The sequence below is a fragment of the Hypomesus nipponensis genome, chromosome 9 (assembly GCF_054491055.1).
Source record: "Hypomesus nipponensis isolate SF chromosome 9, ASM5449105v1, whole genome shotgun sequence".
NCBI classification, from domain to species: domain Eukaryota; kingdom Metazoa; phylum Chordata; class Actinopteri; order Osmeriformes; family Osmeridae; genus Hypomesus; species Hypomesus nipponensis.
Window position 1 is genome coordinate 24719128 of NC_140369.1, and position 18726 is coordinate 24737853.

Sequence of the window (18726 nt, forward strand, 5' to 3'; positions counted from 1 at the left end):
TGTCATGATTTGTGTTGATGTTTTTTTTATTAACTGCAGCATGGAAGTCAAGACAAATGTCCCTTTAGGGACAATAAAGTCTTAAAATCTTTATCTTATAAAGTTTGGCAAACTAGCAATTTTCCACTGGACATTATAAAAACAGCTTGACAGACGAACAATTCAACCCTCTGCTTTTGTATTGAGGTCAACTAGCCAAACAGTCAAGAAGATGGCAATAAGTGCCATAAGGCAAGCCTCACCCGACTTGGCTGTGTTGATCAGTTCAGAGGCTCCGACGGCACCATGGACAGTCACGTCGCCATCCGGGAGACACAGCTCAAACTCATCGTCTGGCTTCACAGAGTCTTCAAACCGAACCAGGGAGAAAAACAGGCAGTTCAGAACCCAAACCCCCCACAGACATCCGGCAGAGGAGCGAGCACCGATGGTGCGGGGCCCGACTGACCTTCTCGAGGCTCCGTCTCGTAGATGGACACCTTGGTCCCATCTAACACCACGTACTTCTGCTCCCAGCCCTGCTGGCCGCGCTTCGCGTTCCTGCAGGCATGCAGCACCGACACGCACGTCCACAGACACGCACAAGAAGAGGCAAAGACACTCAAGACTTGGGCTAAAACATTCACTAAAATCAACGCCCTTTCACAGGACGTTCATTTCAGCCTTTGATGACATGCTAAAGAGGCTGAATGCCGTTAGCTTCAGACGCGCTACCTGGGCTGCTTCATCCAGCCCTCCAGGCGCACGTGTCCGCTGGCCTCTCGGGGCTGCAGGGCGGGGGAGCTGGCCTTGTCCCGGCACAGGGCCTCGGAGAAGTGAGCGGCGTACTCGGCGGGCAGGCCGCAGGTGGCCGGGAGGCAGGGGGAACACTTGGGGTGGCACAGGGTGTGGCACTCTGCAGCCACACCCAGAGAAAGAACAAAAACAACTGTCAAAGGAATACCAGGTGGACCCGTGATGAAATACAACAGTTTTGAAAACAGTTATGTATTCTGTTCTCATTCTCTCAAACCCCTAAAGATGGTTTGTTGACGTAGCTAATATCTTTGTGGATGTGGCTGAGATGTGCCAACTTTGCTCTGTGCCTGGTAAATACAGGCCGACCCTTGACTCGGACCATCGACATTGGGCCTCATTCTCGAACGCAGTTAAGAAGAATTTAAGAAGGAATTTCTTCTGAATTCGATTTTGAAAAACATGGCATTCATAAAAGTTGTCATCTGGGATTTGTTCTGAACTTCAGAAGACTTTCCGAACTCAAAATAGCAGTCGTAAATCGGCCAGTTGTCTCAAATGCGATTCCTTAAAAAACCACAAGGATCAAAGGAATCGCATTTAAGAAAACTCTGTGTTAATGAACTTATGAGAAATCGATGGTGATTGCGTCCACATCAACTCTATAGACTATGGCGAGCCGTTTTATCATTTAACCAATGAATTCTTGATATCCAAATTGCAATTTACGATAAAACGGCTTGCCATAGTCTGTAGAGTTGATTGCTTAGTGTGCGCACTGTTAGATCCAGTGTAGAACAATTCCACTGCTCATCTTACTGGTATGATGTTGCACCGATGCACCGATTGCTTTTCGCTTGGACACAACTTGCGTTCCTGTTGCTTTCCTAATTGTGTCGATTCTGACTGCACACGTCACTGCTGTTGCGTGCACTTATAAGGAGCTGTCTGTGCGTGTATGTATGTAAATTCAGGAGCACGAGGACGCGCTTTCAACTTAAGAAAACTCTTCCCGGGGAGCACAGCTCAGAAAACTTCTGCCGCGTAGGAACACATTTTCGAGCGGATGTTTTTTCTCTTACTTAGTTTTTCCAAAGCCGGTAAGAAACTTTTCAGAAGAAACTTCAGAAACTGTTTGAGAATGAGGCCCATTGTGTTACAGCTATGCCCTTCTAATCCTTAATCTTCAGCTGTATTTTCGACGGGCAGTATCTGGATGTGGCCGAGATGGGGGTGCTAAACGACAGTGCAGGTGTAGCGTGCCCCTGGTCCCCCTGGTGCCCCTGCAGACCTAGGCAGGTGGCCGCCTGCCGTCCGAAGTGCACCGTGTCCAGGCAGACGGAGCACTTGGCCGCCCTCATGTTGAGCCCCACGGTGAAGCGGTGAGGAATGTTGTGGTGCATCCTCTCCTTCACACGCCGACCAAACTCTACACACAACAGACAAGGGGGGGAAAGTAGGAATCAACAAAGGAGATATACATTATTTTTTTAAGAATACATAGTACCTGGTGTGGGGTCAGTAAGCTGTCGCCAGTTACATACATTACATGTACATTACATAAAAATACATTAGATTTTTCCCTATAAAAATGAATTATAATAATGAAACCTACAACTGTCAACTGTCCTTCCAACAACATGTCTTCACCACAAGTCAGTCAGCTAAGGGTGGTCCAACATTCATACTGATTTTAGAGGGTGCTCATTTCCCAAATACTACATATGTATAAAATGGCTGTTATTGCTTCCTCCATTCTGAAAATAGACATTTCTGATGTTTACATTGGCGTTCTCAGACTGACATCAATTTGGGCAAGATTCAAATCCTTTTTTGGCCCTGCACAGTATGGAGAGACAGCTGGATCAGCACTAATAGTAGTACGAATCGCTTAGGCCAAGGGCCAGTAACTAGACCAGTATCATAGACAGGGCCAGTAACTATACCAGTATCATAGACAGGGCCAGTAACTAGACCAGTATCACAGACAGGGTCAGTAACTAGACTAGTAACTAGACCAGTATCATAGACAGGGCCAGTAACTAGACTAGTAACTAGACCAGTATCATAGACAGGGTCAGTAACTAGACCAGTATCATAGACAGGGTCAGTAACTAGACCAGTATCATAGACAGGGTCAGTAACTAGCCCGGTAACTAGACTAGCCGCATACACAAAGCTCACTCTGCTGGTGAAGGATAGTGTTGCATCACCACTCCTACGACAGTTTGACTGTTTATTTGTCCGTTTACACAGGGTTCAAGCAGCATTTCCAAACAAAAGACTATACTTCAAGGTAAGGAAAGTTACCTTACTGCCTTGCATGTCTTTGGAGACACTGAGCATGATTAAGTCGTATTAGAAATGTTGATACTGTACACATTTATCTCTTCTTCACTGCTGGGTAGAATAAATCAAAGCTCCAAAAAGAATCATGCCAATGACAGTATGTTTTGTGCATACATTGTACAGTGTATGACTCACTAGGAGATGGATGAAAGTGAAAAACGTAATATTCAAAGTTTCTGGACATACTGATCAGGAACAACATGTTTCATATCTCCCCATAATGGCAGGTAGTTAGCATGCCGTCTACTCCAGGAGCATGAAGGCTTCGTTATCATGCTAGAGGACATGCAACCTGATTCAGACATGCAACAAGTTAACAGATAAGCGATGGAGTTGCAAAATCGATCGACCTATTCCCCTGTGCCAAGCCTCAAACTAACCCGGGTAAATTACACAGCTCAACGTGGGCACTTTGGCTTCTGAGCCTTGTTGCACACGTCCCATGAGGCAGTGGAGGTAAGGGCCACTCAGACAGATGGAATGGAGGAGGTGGACGTCAAAGTTTCCGGACTTACTTTCAAAAGTGACCCTCCTTTTCTCTGTGAGGAGCAGGAGAAAGAGAGGAGAGAGAGAGGGGTCTAAGGTAGCTACGGTGAAAGGACAACCAAGCACAGAAAGAGCAGAGGACCGCCAGGCCGAGGGCTCCAGAGAGAAGAGGACCGGAGAGATCACGGCAGTGGACTTGAGGAGAACGAGAGAGAGAGAGAGTCAGAGAGAGAGAGAGAGTCAGAGAGAGAGAGAGAGAGACAGAGAGAGACAGAGACAGAGAGAGACAGAGACAGAGACAGAGACAGAGACAGAGACAGAGACAGAGACAGACAGAGAGAGAGAGAGAGAGAGAGAGAGAGAGAGAGAGAGAGAGAGAGAGAGAGAGAGAGAGAGACAGAGAGAGAGAGAGAGAGAGAGAGAGAGAGAGAGAGAGAGAGAGAGAGAGAGAGAGAGAGAGAGAGAGAGAGAGTCTCACCTTCGGGTGTGGAGGTGTCTTTGCAGCGGGCGGAGCCAGAGGGGGCCAGGAGGCCGCTGGGGTTGGGCTGGTGCTCGGGGGACTTGACAATGGCGGACATGAGGATCTGCTGGCGGGCAGCCGCGGGGGTGGAGGGGAGCGCGTGCTCCTGCGCCTTGAAGTGGGCCGCTGAACGGACGAGAGAAGTGTTTGAAAATAGAAGAGAGCACTGTTTGGAAGCAGGAGTGGCCAACCCTGAAGTACAACAGGCCCTCAAAGTATGCTCATGGTGTACACTTGCTATGCTGCATGGCTCCCCTTGATGCTGCATCATGGCTCCCCTCGTCACAGCTGTTTAAGTCGGATGCTTGTCACAGCCATGCTGGGACTTAAACCCAGCACACCCAATAGCGGAGAAGTGACATCAGACCCCACCCAAATAATACTCAGTGTGTAAGTTGAAGTTGAGAGAAACAAAAAAAAGTATCCTGCAGTTGGAGGTCGTTTTTATTTTGCAGCACCAGCCAAAAGGACACAACCATAGCTGTCCAGCCGGTTTCTAACAGAGGAGCAGGCTGGCTGGGGTGACACCTACTCTCGTCCCTGAGGGAGCGCAGCTCCATCCTCATCTTCTGCAGGGCGTCTTCCAGCTCAGCACAGCGCGAGCGCTCCTTCTCCAGGGCCAGCTTCATGTCGCTGTACTGCAGTGGCGCCGCCAGCGGCCCCGAGGGGCCTCCCACCGCGCTCACATTGGTGCCCACATCCTCACGCCGCCGGCCGAATATACCCTGCAAACAGATCAGGTCACATGGCTGAGCGGTTAGGGAATCGGGCTACCAATCAGAAGGTTACCGGTTCGATTCCTGGACTTGTCAAATGACGTGTCCTTGGGCAAGGCACTTCACCCTACTCGCCTCGAGGGGAATGTCCCCGTACTTACTGTAAGTCGCTCTGGATAAGAGCGTCTGCTAAATGACTAAATGGAAACACGATGGAAACAACCTAAATAGCAGCCGGGAAAGAAGCCTGGACTGGTCTGAAAGTGGTCATGTGGTCTAGTGGTCATGTGGTCTAGTGGTCTAGTGGTCTAGTGGTCTAGTGGTCTTGTGGTCATGTGGTCTAGTGGTCTAGTGGTCTTGTGGTCATGTGGTCATGTGGTCATGTGGTCTTGTGGTCTAGTGGTCTAGTGGTCTTGTGGTCTTGTGGTCTTGTGGTCATGTGGTCATGTGGTCTAGTGGTCTTGTGGTCTAGTGGTCATGATTCAAATTCCAGGTTGTTGGTTCAAGGCGGCGGCAGGATTTGACATATCAGAGCGGCTAACGTGCATCGAGTCTTACGCTACCTTCTTTTTCTTGGCTGGCTGTTCCATTTTGGCCTGGAGGAAGTCGATGAGCTTGGTCTGCTGGGAGATGGTGCCCTCCATCTTCACCTTCTCGTGAGAATACACAGCCTGAGGTGAGAGCGAAAGCAGCATTTCATTATTTCCATCAGTAAACAAAAACGGTCTTGTTTATTCACACAACAATTTGAAAACACCCCCTGCACCGACCAGAGCTTCCATACTTTCACAAAAATGTGATATTGAAATAACGTGTTAAAAGGGAAAACCAGCAAAACCAACAGGAAGTATCCAGAGAAACAGTGGCGGCTTTGGACGACTGCGCGGCATGATGTAACCAGAGAAATGTAAACAAGTGTAAATATCCAAACCGGCAGAATGCCCCGGCGAGGCGCAGCACGCGTACCTGGATGTTCTCCAGCTGGTACTCCAGATCAGTCCTCTCGGTCTTCAGCAGGTCGGTCTGGTCCAGGGCGTCCTGCAGCCCCTGGGTCAGCCTGAAGATGTGCGTTTTCTGCAGGTCCATCTGCTGCTGCAGCTTGCCTTGCTGCAGGAGCAACACGTGGACTCCGTCAAGGTCCCCGCAGTTATAATATACAGTATATATGGTGATATACACAGTGTGATATAATATATCAGGAATTTCAACACCCTGTCCTCCACTAATGGTTTTAATTCAAAGGCAAAGCACAAAAAAGTGCAACGAAGAAATATGGTTACTATACAGACACCTGATATCAAATGATTTTATGAGAATCTCAAGCCCGATGTATTGTGTTGTTATTTGTGCATCCCGGAGTCATAGCTCTGTGTTGGGATTCTGTGTTCTTGAAAGGCTTAATCAGGATGAGTGTCCGCCACTGGAACAACTTTACCAGCCGTGCACTGTTGATGCAGTTGTTAGACAGAAGAGTTGTACAGTTTAGAAGAGTTCTACAGACCATTCTTGGCACTAACCACTGTAATACTTTTAACTGTGCTCTTGTTGTCCTTCATTATCTGCTGCACCTACTAGGCGCACTATTTGTACAAAGTCTGCTAAATGAATGCATGTAAATGTGAGAGAGACCAATGTCTTCGATTTGCCTACAATAGCTCAACTTTCCATTCAGCATTACAATAACTGAGGTTCTGTACATGATTGAGTACTGTACTGTATGTACACCTGTTTTTCTGCATGAAATGAATGAATGCCAGGCATCTGATACATGCAGTCTCACTCTTTAAACCCTGGCCAGATATTCAGAGCCTATCATCAGTGATTAGGCGGGAGATAAAAGGCACATGCCCTGGATGCCGCTTAGAAACCGCAGGGAGCAGCGAGTTAAAAATATATTCCTAGCAACAATCCTCTAAACTAGAGAGGCAAACGCTGTAGTTGATGTTGAATTATGTGACATGTGAATAGAAGTCAACGTACCAGGGGTTCAACCATATACCGTGGCTCATGACCTCACAAATCAAAAATGTTACAACAATGTATCGTAGAGATGGCAATATCTTTACAATATGAAGTCCATTTGAGCCTATGGGTTGAGCATCCAGCCCGTGGCCTACTCTGCACCTGTGTCACACAAGCATTTACAGAAATGTCTTGAACCGCATTAGCAAAATTGGATGTACAACAAATAAAGTTATAGAAAATGTTTTATGTCTATCTGCTGATTGAATTTCAGTTTCATTTAACATTTAGTTCAATATATTGTGATACGTATTGTATCGTGAGCGGAGGGTTAGGGTTATCGTTACAGTGTACTGTTTCATATACATAAATGTGCAGAAGATGCATACTATTGATGGCAAGTGACTTGATTTTCCAGTGAGAAATTTATATTATTTCATTGCAAACTCACTATTTTAATTCTGAGGTAAGGTAAATGGAAGTAGGTCTGTGGGCTTCATTTACCAACAGGATCGCGCCCATTTCAGTCGTGAAATAGCGGGTAAAGACATAACACCTTATTTACAAAGGCAGCGCACTTGAGTAGAAACGCAGATTAACGCTGCTGGGAGGGTATAAGGGAGAGTGGGTGTAGCACCTGTTTGCAGAACTTTTTTTTCTTCTTTTCCTCGAATCACCCATGGTGGCAGTAACATGCAGGCGATTTAATTAACACTAATGGGCGCTCGTCGGGATTGCCCGACGAGGATCTGGTTTGATAAATACCACGCAAAATGCGGAAATACACCGTCCGCTATTTGCGGTTGGTCAAAGGCGCAGATTAAGCTGCGGTCGCAATGTTAGTAAATGAGGCCCTGTGTGTCTTAGGTGTGTGTGTGTGTGTGTGTCTGACGTGTGTCTCCACCTCATCCATCAGCCTCTGTTTCAGCTCTCTCTCCATCTCCAGCTTCTGCTGCAGGCTGCGAGCATTCATCTCCAGCATGGCGTGCTTCTTCTCCAGGTCATTCAGCTGCAAACACAACGCTCACCATCACCACTTGTCTCACACACGTCAAGACAAGTAAAAAATCCTTAGGGATTGAGGGCGGTTTCCAAAAACAGATGAAGCGTGAAGAGAACAATGTAGTGCAGGGGTCTTCAATCGTGGTCCTCAGAGTCCACTGCCCTGGGCTGCTTTTCCCGATAACGATGGATCATAGCAACGATCGAGCAAAAAAAACGAAACCATCGATATTTCTTACATTCATTTCCCGAACATGCTCGTAAGGAGTACAGCTACGATGTCTTTGGGAACGGCTCGTAAAACTAAGATTCGTTGTACGATGGATTCTACGATCAATTTAGGCTTCCGACGCTTTCGGGAAAAGCAGCCCTGCATGTTTTAGATGCTGCTCCCTGCTCCGGCACACCTGATTCAAATGAACGGTCGTTACCTGGCTTCCACAGAGCTCGATAACAACCCATCCATTTGAATTAGGCCTGTTGGAGCAGGAGACCCTGAGGACCACGATTGAACACCCCTGCTGTGGTGGAAGGACCGTGGAGATGGATGAGGCATGGTTGAGAGTAGGAAAGAGCAGACTCACCGTGTCAGAGAGACTCTCAGCCTTGAGCCTCTGCTCCTTCAGGGCCTGCTGTAGGGCCACAATCTCAGCCTTGTGCTCCCGGACCGCTAGCTCCACCGCTTGGCGGGATTCGGAACTGCGCTGATCCGCACGCAGCCTTCGTGAGGAAACATTTGGTACTTGGATGAGTCACGTGACTAGTTTAAACTATCGAAGTGTTCTTTAGACGTGACCAGCGGCTCTATATCTCACTCTGTGGGTCCACAAAGATATTGTTTAGCGCTTAGAATTAGCGCTTGTTTGTTACTTGTTTTGAAGTCTGTATCCCTCGCCCTCCCCTCCAGTGTGTGCGTGTTAGCAGGGTCTCTCTCCAGCCCATACCTGTTCTGCTTCTCGTTGTCCAGCAGCCTCTGCACGTCCCTGGTCCTCCTCTCGGCCTGGCTCTTCTCGTCCTCCAGCGCGCCCCTCCACGCCTCCCACTGCCGCTCCTTCTCCAGCAGCTCGTCGTTCAGGGACTCCAGCTCCACCACCTGCTCCTCCAGCATGGAGCACGTGGTCTTCAGGGTCTCCATGTTCTGCAGCGACACACCAGCACGGCCTTCAGCAAGAACCAACCTCCACCTCGGCATGTGGGGTTTACATAGTCATGGCAACCTTCAACTCCTGCAGTTTTTTTGGGACTTTGCAAATGCAACCAGTATGGTCATTTTAGGGACAGAACACTGAATGGACAGTGTAGTGCAGTGATAATGTGTTTCAACAAAATACAGAAAATGACAAACAAGTTCAATTAAATTACCTGAATGTAAAAAATTCCACCAATGATATTCCTGAGAGCGTGTCCGTTTGTTTTGTTCATGTTTGTCGTACCTGCTTGTGGTCGTTGAGGTGTCAGTCGTACCTGTTTCTGGTTGTTGAGGTGTCAGTCGTACCTGTTTCTGGTTGTTGAGGTGTCAGTCGTACCTGTTTCTGGTTGTTGAGGTGTCAGTCGTACCTGTTTCTGGTTGTTGAGGTGTCAGTCGTACCTGTTTCTGGTTGTTGAGGTGTCAGTCGTACCTGTTTCTGGTTGTTGAGGTGTCAGTCGTACCTGTTTCTGGTTGTTGAGGTGTCAGTCGTACCTGTTTCTGGTTGTTGAGGTGTCAGTCGTACCTGTTTCTGGTTGTTGAGGTGTCAGTCGTACCTGTTACTGGTTGTTGAGGTGTCAGTCGTACCTGTTTCTGGTTGTTGAGGTGTCAGTCGTACCTGTTTCTGGTTGTTGAGGTGTCAGTCGTACCTGTTTCTGGTTGTTGAGGTGTCAGTCGTACCTGTTACTGGTTGTTGAGGTGTCAGTCGTACCTGTTTCTGGTTGTTGAGGTGTCAGTCGTACCTGTTTCTGGTTGTTGAGGTGTCAGTCGTACCTGTTTCTGGTTGTTGAGGTGTCAGTCGTACCTGTTTCTGGTTGTTGAGGTGTCAGTCGTACCTGTTTCTGGTTGTTGAGGTGTCAGTCGTACCTGTTTCTGGTTGTTGAGGTGTCAGTCGTACCTGTTTCTGGTTGTTGAGGTGTCAGTCGTACCTGTTTCTGGTTGTTGAGGTGTCAGTCGTACCTGTTTCTGGTTGTTGAGGTGTCAGTCGTACCTGTTTCTGGTTGTTGAGGTGTCAGTCGTACCTGTTTCTGGTTGTTGAGGTGTCAGTCGTACCTGTTTCTGGTTGTTGAGGTGTCAGTCGTACCTGTTTCTGGTTGTTGAGGTGTCAGTCGTACCTGTTTCTGGTTGTTGAGGTGTCAGTCGTACCTGTTTCTGGTTGTTGAGGTGTCAGTCGTACCTGTTTCTGGTTGTTGAGGTGTCAGTCGTACCTGTTTCTGGTTGTTGAGGTGTCAGTCGTACCTGTTTCTGGTTGTTGAGGTGTCAGTCGTACCTGTTTCTGGTTGTTGAGGTGTCAGTCGTACCTGTTACTGGTTGTTGAGGTGTCAGTCGTACCTGTTTCTGGTTGTTGAGGTGTCAGTCGTACCTGTTTCTGGTTGTTGAGGTGTCAGTCGTACCTGTTTCTGGTTGTTGAGGTGTCAGTCGTACCTGTTTCTGGTTGTTGAGGTGTCAGTCGTACCTGTTTCTGGTTGTTGAGGTGCATCTCGCGGTCGGCCACCTCTCTCCGCAGGCGGTCCAGGTCCTGGCTGAGCTGCAGGCGGTCATCGCTCTCGTCTGAGGCCTCGTCCAGCTGCTTGGACAGGTAGAAGTTCTGCCGGTTCAGCTCAGCGTTCTCCTGGCTCAGCTGGGTCAGCTGCTCCTCCAGGTCTGTGATCACCTGGAGACACACACACACACACACGTCACAGACACACACACAACATTAAACTTTGTACAATACATGTTGATTGAATGAACTCTGACGTGTGAATGTGTGATCAAATCGCCTTGGCAGCGATTGTCAAATCGAGCATCATTAATAAAAAAATTAAATTATTTTTTGGGGGGAATCAGTATCTGAAAAAGAGGCACGAGATTTCACAAAAAAGAGATTTCACTTTTCCAGACGGAAAAGGTGGTATGATGTTGACACGGGGCAACGTTTGAGGGATTCAAGTACCGAGCAGCTGTCTCTCAACGCGTCGAACTTGTGCTGAATTTCATCTCTGTGAGTCTGAAAGGAAACAAAAGTGAAGGAGGATCATCACCACAGAGAACCATCACTGGGTGAACCATCACTGGGTGAACCATCACTGGGTGAACCATCACTGGGTGAACCATCACTGGGTGAACCATCACTGGGTGAACCATCACTGGGTGAACCATCACTGGGTGAACCATCACTGGGTGAGCACAATCACTTACACTTCTAACACGGGTGACTAAAATCCAGCATCAGTTTGCCGCATAAGAAGGGTGTTGTACATGACTGCAAATGTTGTTTGCATCCAGTGCACACTGTGTGTGAAGTTGACACGTACAGCTGGAGAATATCCTGTTGTGGAATATACCTCTGTTGTGAAGCCAGTCCAATACACTCAAGACACTAGTTCAACTGTGCCAAGCTGATGATGGCTGGATGATGAGTTTGTATGAGTGTTCGTGTGTGAGCGTGTGTGTGCGTCGGTGTGTGTCTGTGTGAGCGTGTGTGTGTGTCGGTGTGTGTCTGTGTGAGTGTGGTGTGTGTGTGTGAATGCATGTGTGTGTGTCAGTGTGTGTGTGTGTGTCAGTGAGTGTGTGTCAGTGTGTGTGTGTCAGTGAGTGTGTGTGTGTCAGTGAGTGTGTGTGTGTCAGTGTGTGTGTGTGTGTCAGTGAGCGTGTGTGTGTCAGTGAGCGTGTGTCAGTGTGTGTGTGTGTGTGTCAGTGAGTGTGTGTCAGTGTGTGTGTGTGTGTGTGTCAGTGTGTGTGTGTGTGTGTGTGTGTGTCAGTGAGTGTGTGTGTCAGTGAGTGTGTGTCTCTCTCACCCTGAGCGCGGTGATCTCCTCCTCGGCCTCGGCCGTGGTGTCCTCCAGCTCCGTCTTGGCCTGCTGCAGCTGGCTCTCCAGGGCGTGACGCGCCGCCTGCAGCCCGCTGATCTGGGACTCGCGCTCCTGCAGCGACAGGGTCAGCTCCGACACCTGCCGCTTGATCTCCAGCTTCTGCTCCTCGTGCTCCAGGCCCATCTGGTGGGACGACACAACACGCTCACGCCCCAGCAGGACACACGCAGGGAGTCAGGTGGCTGAGCGGTGAGGGAGTCGGGCTAGTAATCTGAAGGTCGCCAGTTCGATTACCGGCCGTGCCAAATGACGTTGTGTCCTTGGCCAAGGCACCCAACTGGCCTCGGGGGGAATGTCCCTGTACTTACTGTAAGTCGCTCTGGATAAGAGCGTCTGCTAAATGACTAAATGTAAATGTAATGTCAGCGGTGTCACATGAGAGGGATGCTCCGCTCAATATCAGCCAAAGGCCGGGAGGTGAAAATATTCCCCGCTGTGTGGATGTTCAGTATAACAGCACAACCCTTGAGTGTGAAATGGATATTATGCCACAGTCCTACAACTGCCATTTATGAGTTAACGGTAATAAGCGACGGCAGATTGTTTGTTGTTCATTATTTACGGGCTCAGCCAACACAAATAGTTCCAGAACTGAACTGGGACTGGACTGTTGCCAAGAAACACTGAAAGATTTTCCTGAACACTAACGACTGTGTGGTGATACATTTTTGGATGAAAGTCGCAGACCTCAGACCTGTTATACTAAATATCAGCCCTCATGGAATGCCTCTTGTCCAATCAAATGACTTGTTTGGAACTAGCTGTTGTACGCATGACAGCATGTATTACACTGAATCAGGGCAAAAACTGAACCCAGGCATGCTTCCAGGGGTGGGTCTGGGAGGAGAGGGAGCCACTTCATATAATTCAGCCTGAGAAGGTTTGAAGGGGATCTGTGAGCAGTGGAGGTGCCAACCTTGTGGTAAAGTGTCCCATGACTGTTGAGGGAAGTACACACGACCGACAAGCACTAGTGTTACGGTGGAATCAATTACCCAAAGTCTCTTTATGAGGTTTAAAACTTAGAGTGAACACTGCTGTTGACAGAAATACAAGCTGTGGTTGAAAGACTCTTGCTGTTGCTACATAAACCGGTGACAAGCATTTGGCCCATGCCGAATTGAGAGTCTTTGGCGTAGCGATCACAGGTGTTGGAACATTAAGTAAGGTACAAGTAAGGTACAAGGTCTAGGTCCGCCCCCTCACCTCTCTCAGCCTGGTCTGTAGCTCCGCCCCCTCACCTCTCTCAGCCTGGTCTGTAGCTCCGCCCCCTCACTTCTCTCCGCCTGGTCTCTAGCTCCGCCCCCTCACCTCTCTCAGCCTGGTCTGTAGCTCCGCCCCCTCACCTCTCTCAGCCTGGTCTCTAGCTCCGCCCCCTCACCTCTCTCAGCCTGGTCTGTAGCTCCGCCCCCTCACTTCTCTCCGCCTGGTCTGTAGCTCCGCCCCCTCACCTCTCTCAGCCTGGTCTCTAGCTCCGCCCCCTCACCTCTCTCAGCCTGGTCTGTAGCTCCGCCCCCTCACCTCTCAGCCTGGTCTGTAGCTCCGCCCCCTCACTTCTCTCCGTCTGGTCTGTAGCTCCGCCCCCTCACCTCTCTCAGCCTGGTCTCTAGTTCCGCCCCCTCACCTCTCTCAGCCTGGTCTGTAGCTCCGCCCCCTCACCTCTCTCCGCCTGGTCTGTAGCTCCGCCCCCTCACCTCTCAGCCTGGTCTCTAGCTCCGCCCCCTCACCTCTCTCAACCTGGTCTGTAGCTCCGCCCACCCACTTCTCTCCGCCTGGTCTGTAGCTCCGCCCCCTCACCTCTCAGCCTGGTCTCTAGCTCCGCCCCCTCACCTCTCTCCGCCTGGTCTGTAGCTCCGCCCCCTCACTTCTCTCCGCCTGGTCTGTAGCTCCGCCCCCTCACCTCTCTCAGCCTGGTCTCCAGCTCCTGCAGGCGGCTCCTCTTGCTCTGCTCCTGCACGCTCATCTTCTCCAGGTGCTCCTCCAGCTTGGCGTTCTGGGCCTCCAGCTTCCCCGCCTGCGACTCCAGGTAGAACTTCTGCTGCCTCAGCTCCGAGATCATCTCCTCCTGGGCCTTCCTGCCAGGGTCACACACACACACGGCTTGGTAACAACACAAGGGGGAGCAGGAAGACTGGGGGGGGGGGGGGAGGCAACACTTTAGATTCATGGAACTTTAGAAAAACATGAAAGTTCCAAGTATCATATTACTTTTGACCCGGTAGATCCCTTTTGTATTTTGTTTGGTTTTAAATGCTTCTTGTTGATCTCAAATATGTAAATAGGCCAGCAATTCACTAATACTGGATGGATGCATTAACGATGAATCATGTATTTCTATACATCCATTCTACTGTACACCAAACAACTAAAGAGTCCATGAACCCAAACAGCATAACACAGGACATCAGCTGACAGCTCTTTTCTTCATTTCCTTGATGTAAGTCGCCTGTTTATGCACATCTACAGGAATCCGGTATCTCAGAATGGGCACAATAATCCGTGGGTCTTTCTCTCTCCAGGTATAGGTAGCTCTATAACATAACACTTCCTTTTAACAACATGCAGCAGAGCTTTCACCATGCTTAATCTCAGCCACAGTGCCAGTTGACGGGCGCACCAGTCGCACCGAGCTCATGAAATGCCTTTTGGACTGTCAACGATCCTGTCAAACTCAAGGATCTAACCAGCTTGTGAAAATGGCCAGTATTCATGGTAGTTATGGCAACAGGCCGGGTAGAGCGACAGTCTGATCAGATAAAGTGAATTAAGCATGAGAAAACATTTGGTTTTTAATTTGTTTCCAGGGAGTAAATTAAACCATGTCATTGTCTGACTAGATCTGGCACAAAAGGACATGATGGAGTGGAGGATGACACAGCAGGAAGGGAAAGAGCTCCATACTCTCTCTGTGGACTGTTGTTCAGGAAGCACCCTGGTTATGGTGGTTATGGTCTCGCTCTCTCCCTCGCAGGTATTCCTGATCATCATCTGATTGGTCCTTGCCTGTCATTCAAATGATGGCCGTTCAACCCTCCACTCCCTGGTTCAATCAGAGACCTCTTTGGTCTCGACCAATCAGATGGCTCCTTGGTCCCAACCAATCAGATGCGTCCATCTCCCCATTTAAACCCCACTTGCCCTCTGTTCAAGAGGTCTTTGTTGTTTACGCTGTGTAATTACAGAGGCATTATCTAGTTAGGCCGTTTATACAGTTGTTTTCCTGTGTTCTTTTCATTGGCACCCTTCTACGTTCTCTTCCTCCCCCAAAGAGCTTGTTTAATCTTAACAAATACTCATTGATTTGTCTTTTTACAAAGCGTCCCGTACTCTCTTCCATAGTATTAGACTTTGTGCCCCCGAGCATGACAACCATACTCACATGTTCTGCTGGGTGTAGATGCTGCTGTTGGCAGCCAGCTTGTTCGCTTCCGAAAGCTCTGAGATGCGCTGCTCCAGGTTCTTCATCTTGGAGTCCATGGCGTTGATGGTCTAGAGACAAGGATCACGCCCAGATCTTCACCCCTTTTACATTTACAGTTAATGAAAACCTGTGTCCCACCTGCGACAATACCTGACTGTTAATAAAGGTAGATTAAATCATTCATGCTAAATAAATACAGACCATTTCGTAAATGTGTTCCAAAAAAGCATCTACTGCTTCATTGGATACATTTAGTTCTGTGTTCCCCTTTGAAGCCAGGGTTAGTTTGAAAATGTATATAACTTAACCCCGTTGAAAAACGACAGCACATCCTGTTCTGAAAAACAAGCCAACGTGACTAGTTTATATTCAATTTGTTGAAAGAAATCAAGTTCCAGTCATTGGAAATGGAGGGTTCCAAACCATTGGATGATTCTAAACCATGTCACTGGACATGAAGACTCACTGAGTCAAGACACTTCTCTTACGAGAGTCTCCGTGTTCCAAGGGGATCCGGATTTTCCTAGCAATTTACATTTAATTATGATATATCATTTAGTTGTTTTCGGAACCAAATAATTGGATTACACCACCTAGAAAAATAGGCACATGAAACTAAACTGTTGAAAATGTATTTTAAGGGGGAAATAAATGATGCAGTTGGTTTAGAACTCCTCTATCACTGTTCAGTGGCATGCCCTAAAGCCTATTAGTTAACTGAAGCCTATCGCATTAAACAGACTACTAAACCTGGATTAATAGTGCAGCCTATGTTGAAGAATACTCTGAATTAATCAGAGGCATTTATTCTTACAGGATTAAGAATTTAGTAACAAATAGCCACGCACAGAGTAAACAAATGCATCCACAATCTTTTGTCCTACAACCACACTGGAAGAACTGATTTCCCTCTGGAAACGGTAGAAAAAGGAACGTTTGTCCGCTAGACGTTTGCACGAGTAACAATAGGAAAGCAGAGAAGTCATGATGGATTGCGGCCTCACTGCTTTCTGTTCACTGATGAGTTTGCATTTCTCCCGAGCCTCCTCCTGGTGCTGGGCCCGTTTGGACTCCAGGCTCTCCTTGTCGGCCATGTCCTCCTTCATCTGGGCTTCAAGCACCTGGCGCACAACAACACGTCCGTGTAGGCAACAATCAGACACACGTTTGGACTTTCTGCTTGTATTTTGAAATATCCGCTATTCTGATGTGAATGAATGTGTCAGCAAAAAAACAAAAAAAAAACACTAACATAACATCATTGAAATAGACATTTTAGACAATACTTTTACACCCACCACTCCCTCAACTATATGATTTGTAATGGCCAACTCATTACCTTAATCTTGTCCTCGTAAAGTCTTTCTTTCTGTACCAGGTGGGTCTCCATCCTCTGTGCTGTGGCCTGGGTCTCCCTCAAGTTCTCCTCGAGCTCCTGCAGGACAAAACAACACACACGGCCTTACACACACGTCCTTACACACACACACACACGTCCTTACACACAGGGCTGTGACCACACAGGGCTTTCCCCCAGCCCACTGGCTACGGCGTAAAAGGAAACTACTACAACAAGACAGGCAAAACACAGAAGAAACTGTCAGTCCGTGACAGCAGGTGGAAACTTGCTCTGAAGATCTCCGGGTCCAGAAGCCTCCGGTAGCGCTGCCCGTTCATGCTGTCAGGCAGGCAGGCAGGCAGGCAGGGAGCGTGTGAAGGCCAGAGGACGTGCTATGTTCTCCAGAAGCCCTGACTGTAGCGCAGGAGGGGAACCCCAAATGAGGCGCGCGCGTGTGTGTGTGTGTGTCAGCAGTAGAGGAGGGAGGCTGAGAGGGAGAGAGGAGGGCAGAGCGGTGTCTTAGTGGGCTTGGTGTCTCACCAGGATTTTGTCGGCCATCTGCTGAATCTGCTGGGATTTGGTCTGTATGTCGTCCTTAAGCTTGTTCTCCCGTCGTTCCACCATCTCCAGTCTCTTCACCTGGTTCTCCAGGGTCTTCCTGCCCTCCTGTCCACACACACACAAGCGCACGTGTGAGCCCACACAAACACAGGTATAAACAGGTCATCTTCTCCTGTCCTTTACTTGATGGCCTAAGAATGGAGGGGGGGGGGGGGACGACGACTATGACTCGGGTTGGGTATCGTTTGGATTTTTACACTTCCGATGCCGAACCGGTACTTTTAAAACGATTCCGATTCTTACACGATTCCAATTCTGATTCTTGAAAAACAACTCTTTTATAGGCTTTTCCACACTGTGGCCGTGTGCGAGTGCCTGTACCTCCGTCTCCCTCAGGTGTCTCCGGAGTGTGTCACTGGGGTCGGTCTTGCAGCGCAGTCGCTCCAGCTCTCGCTCCAGACGCTCCTTAGCCTGACGGATATTCTGCAGCAGCTCAGTGGCTTCTGTGCTGGCTTTCACTGCCTGAAGGACACAAGACAAGGATTTTGTACGATTTACAGATTCTAAGAATGACACCTGACTGGAAGACAGGTGTCATTCAGGAAACAGGAGTTTAAGGTTGACATTTCTCCACTTGTCTGGGACAATGACAACATTGTCAACAAGGACAATGGCTTGTGGAACCATCTAAAGGTGGAAAAAAGCAGGATCCCTTTTAATAGATTGACCAGGATTTACTTATTAGTCGGTAGGACAGAAACAAGGACAACTCGAAAAGCCCTGGAAAGTCAGAAAGTCTTGCGATATTAGCACTCGAGACACAAAGATGAAGACACTATCGAGCGGTTTCAGTGACTCTGGTCTGTCAATTATCACGGCCTTCAACAGTAATTACTGGAAAAGAAAATCCCTGAGGGATTGCTTTGTGGAAAGGCATCAGTGACCTACAAAGTGCCTTCTGTACATGATTCCTCAATACTTACGAATGCCCTTTCAAATATGTGGCCTGCAGACACAAAATGCTTATTAAAGGCCTATGCAACGAACATTGAACACTGGTTTCTAAGACAGATACCACTTAAGTAAAAAGAGGACAATTCTGACAGAACATTCTGGAAATAATCCGAATTATCTGTCAAAGACCAGACCATAACAGGTCTTGAATATAATCAAATCCATTTGTCTAAGTTAGATCAAACCATACTGGGTCTTGAATATGCTGTGCTTGAATATAATAAGTGACATCTTTCTGTTCTGAAGACACACTGAACAATCTGTTGCACATTTTGTTACAAAAGAAAATCTAAAACGTTTACTGACTATGCATTTGGATCCTTAGATCTATTATTTATTATTGATGAAAATTGAGAAATGTCACCTTTGATAGTTTATCCTGTAGCTCCTGGATCTTGGCCTGCTGCTCAGCATTGGTCTACAAATAAGAGTATACAATTTGAATGTGTAGATAAATAGCAAAGCAAGCATTGACCTGTACTTATGTTTACAGATTAGCCGACAGTACCCCAGAAATCAGTTACAATTATTTATTTATTTATTTTTTAAAGTATTTGCTTTTAGCTTAAACTCAACACAC

The 18726-nt window shown here is 48.0% G+C and overlaps 1 protein-coding gene across 3 annotated transcripts in view; it reads right to left on the minus strand.

Moving 5' to 3' along the window:
* The window catches only part of cita (citron rho-interacting serine/threonine kinase a), a 61336-nt gene that overhangs the window by 21927 nt on the left and 20683 nt on the right, over positions 1–18726 (minus strand). For all 3 annotated transcript variants that reach the window (XM_084704429.1, XM_084704431.1, XM_084704430.1), the window contains exons 16-36: positions 18511–18564; positions 17514–17654; positions 17112–17237; positions 16572–16667; positions 16237–16353; positions 15191–15300; positions 13712–13886; positions 11737–11934; positions 10893–10946; positions 10413–10610; positions 8715–8908; positions 8355–8490; positions 7673–7777; positions 5773–5913; positions 5370–5477; positions 4623–4815; positions 4049–4216; positions 2027–2164; positions 715–895; positions 449–540; positions 243–347 (exon numbers count right to left, since the gene is read on the minus strand). In XM_084704429.1, the coding sequence (XP_084560555.1) occupies positions 243–347; positions 449–540; positions 715–895; positions 2027–2164; positions 4049–4216; positions 4623–4815; positions 5370–5477; positions 5773–5913; positions 7673–7777; positions 8355–8490; positions 8715–8908; positions 10413–10610; positions 10893–10946; positions 11737–11934; positions 13712–13886; positions 15191–15300; positions 16237–16353; positions 16572–16667; positions 17112–17237; positions 17514–17654; positions 18511–18564 (2830 nt within the window). The remainder of the gene's footprint in view (positions 1–242; positions 348–448; positions 541–714; positions 896–2026; positions 2165–4048; positions 4217–4622; positions 4816–5369; positions 5478–5772; positions 5914–7672; positions 7778–8354; positions 8491–8714; positions 8909–10412; positions 10611–10892; positions 10947–11736; positions 11935–13711; positions 13887–15190; positions 15301–16236; positions 16354–16571; positions 16668–17111; positions 17238–17513; positions 17655–18510; positions 18565–18726) is intronic.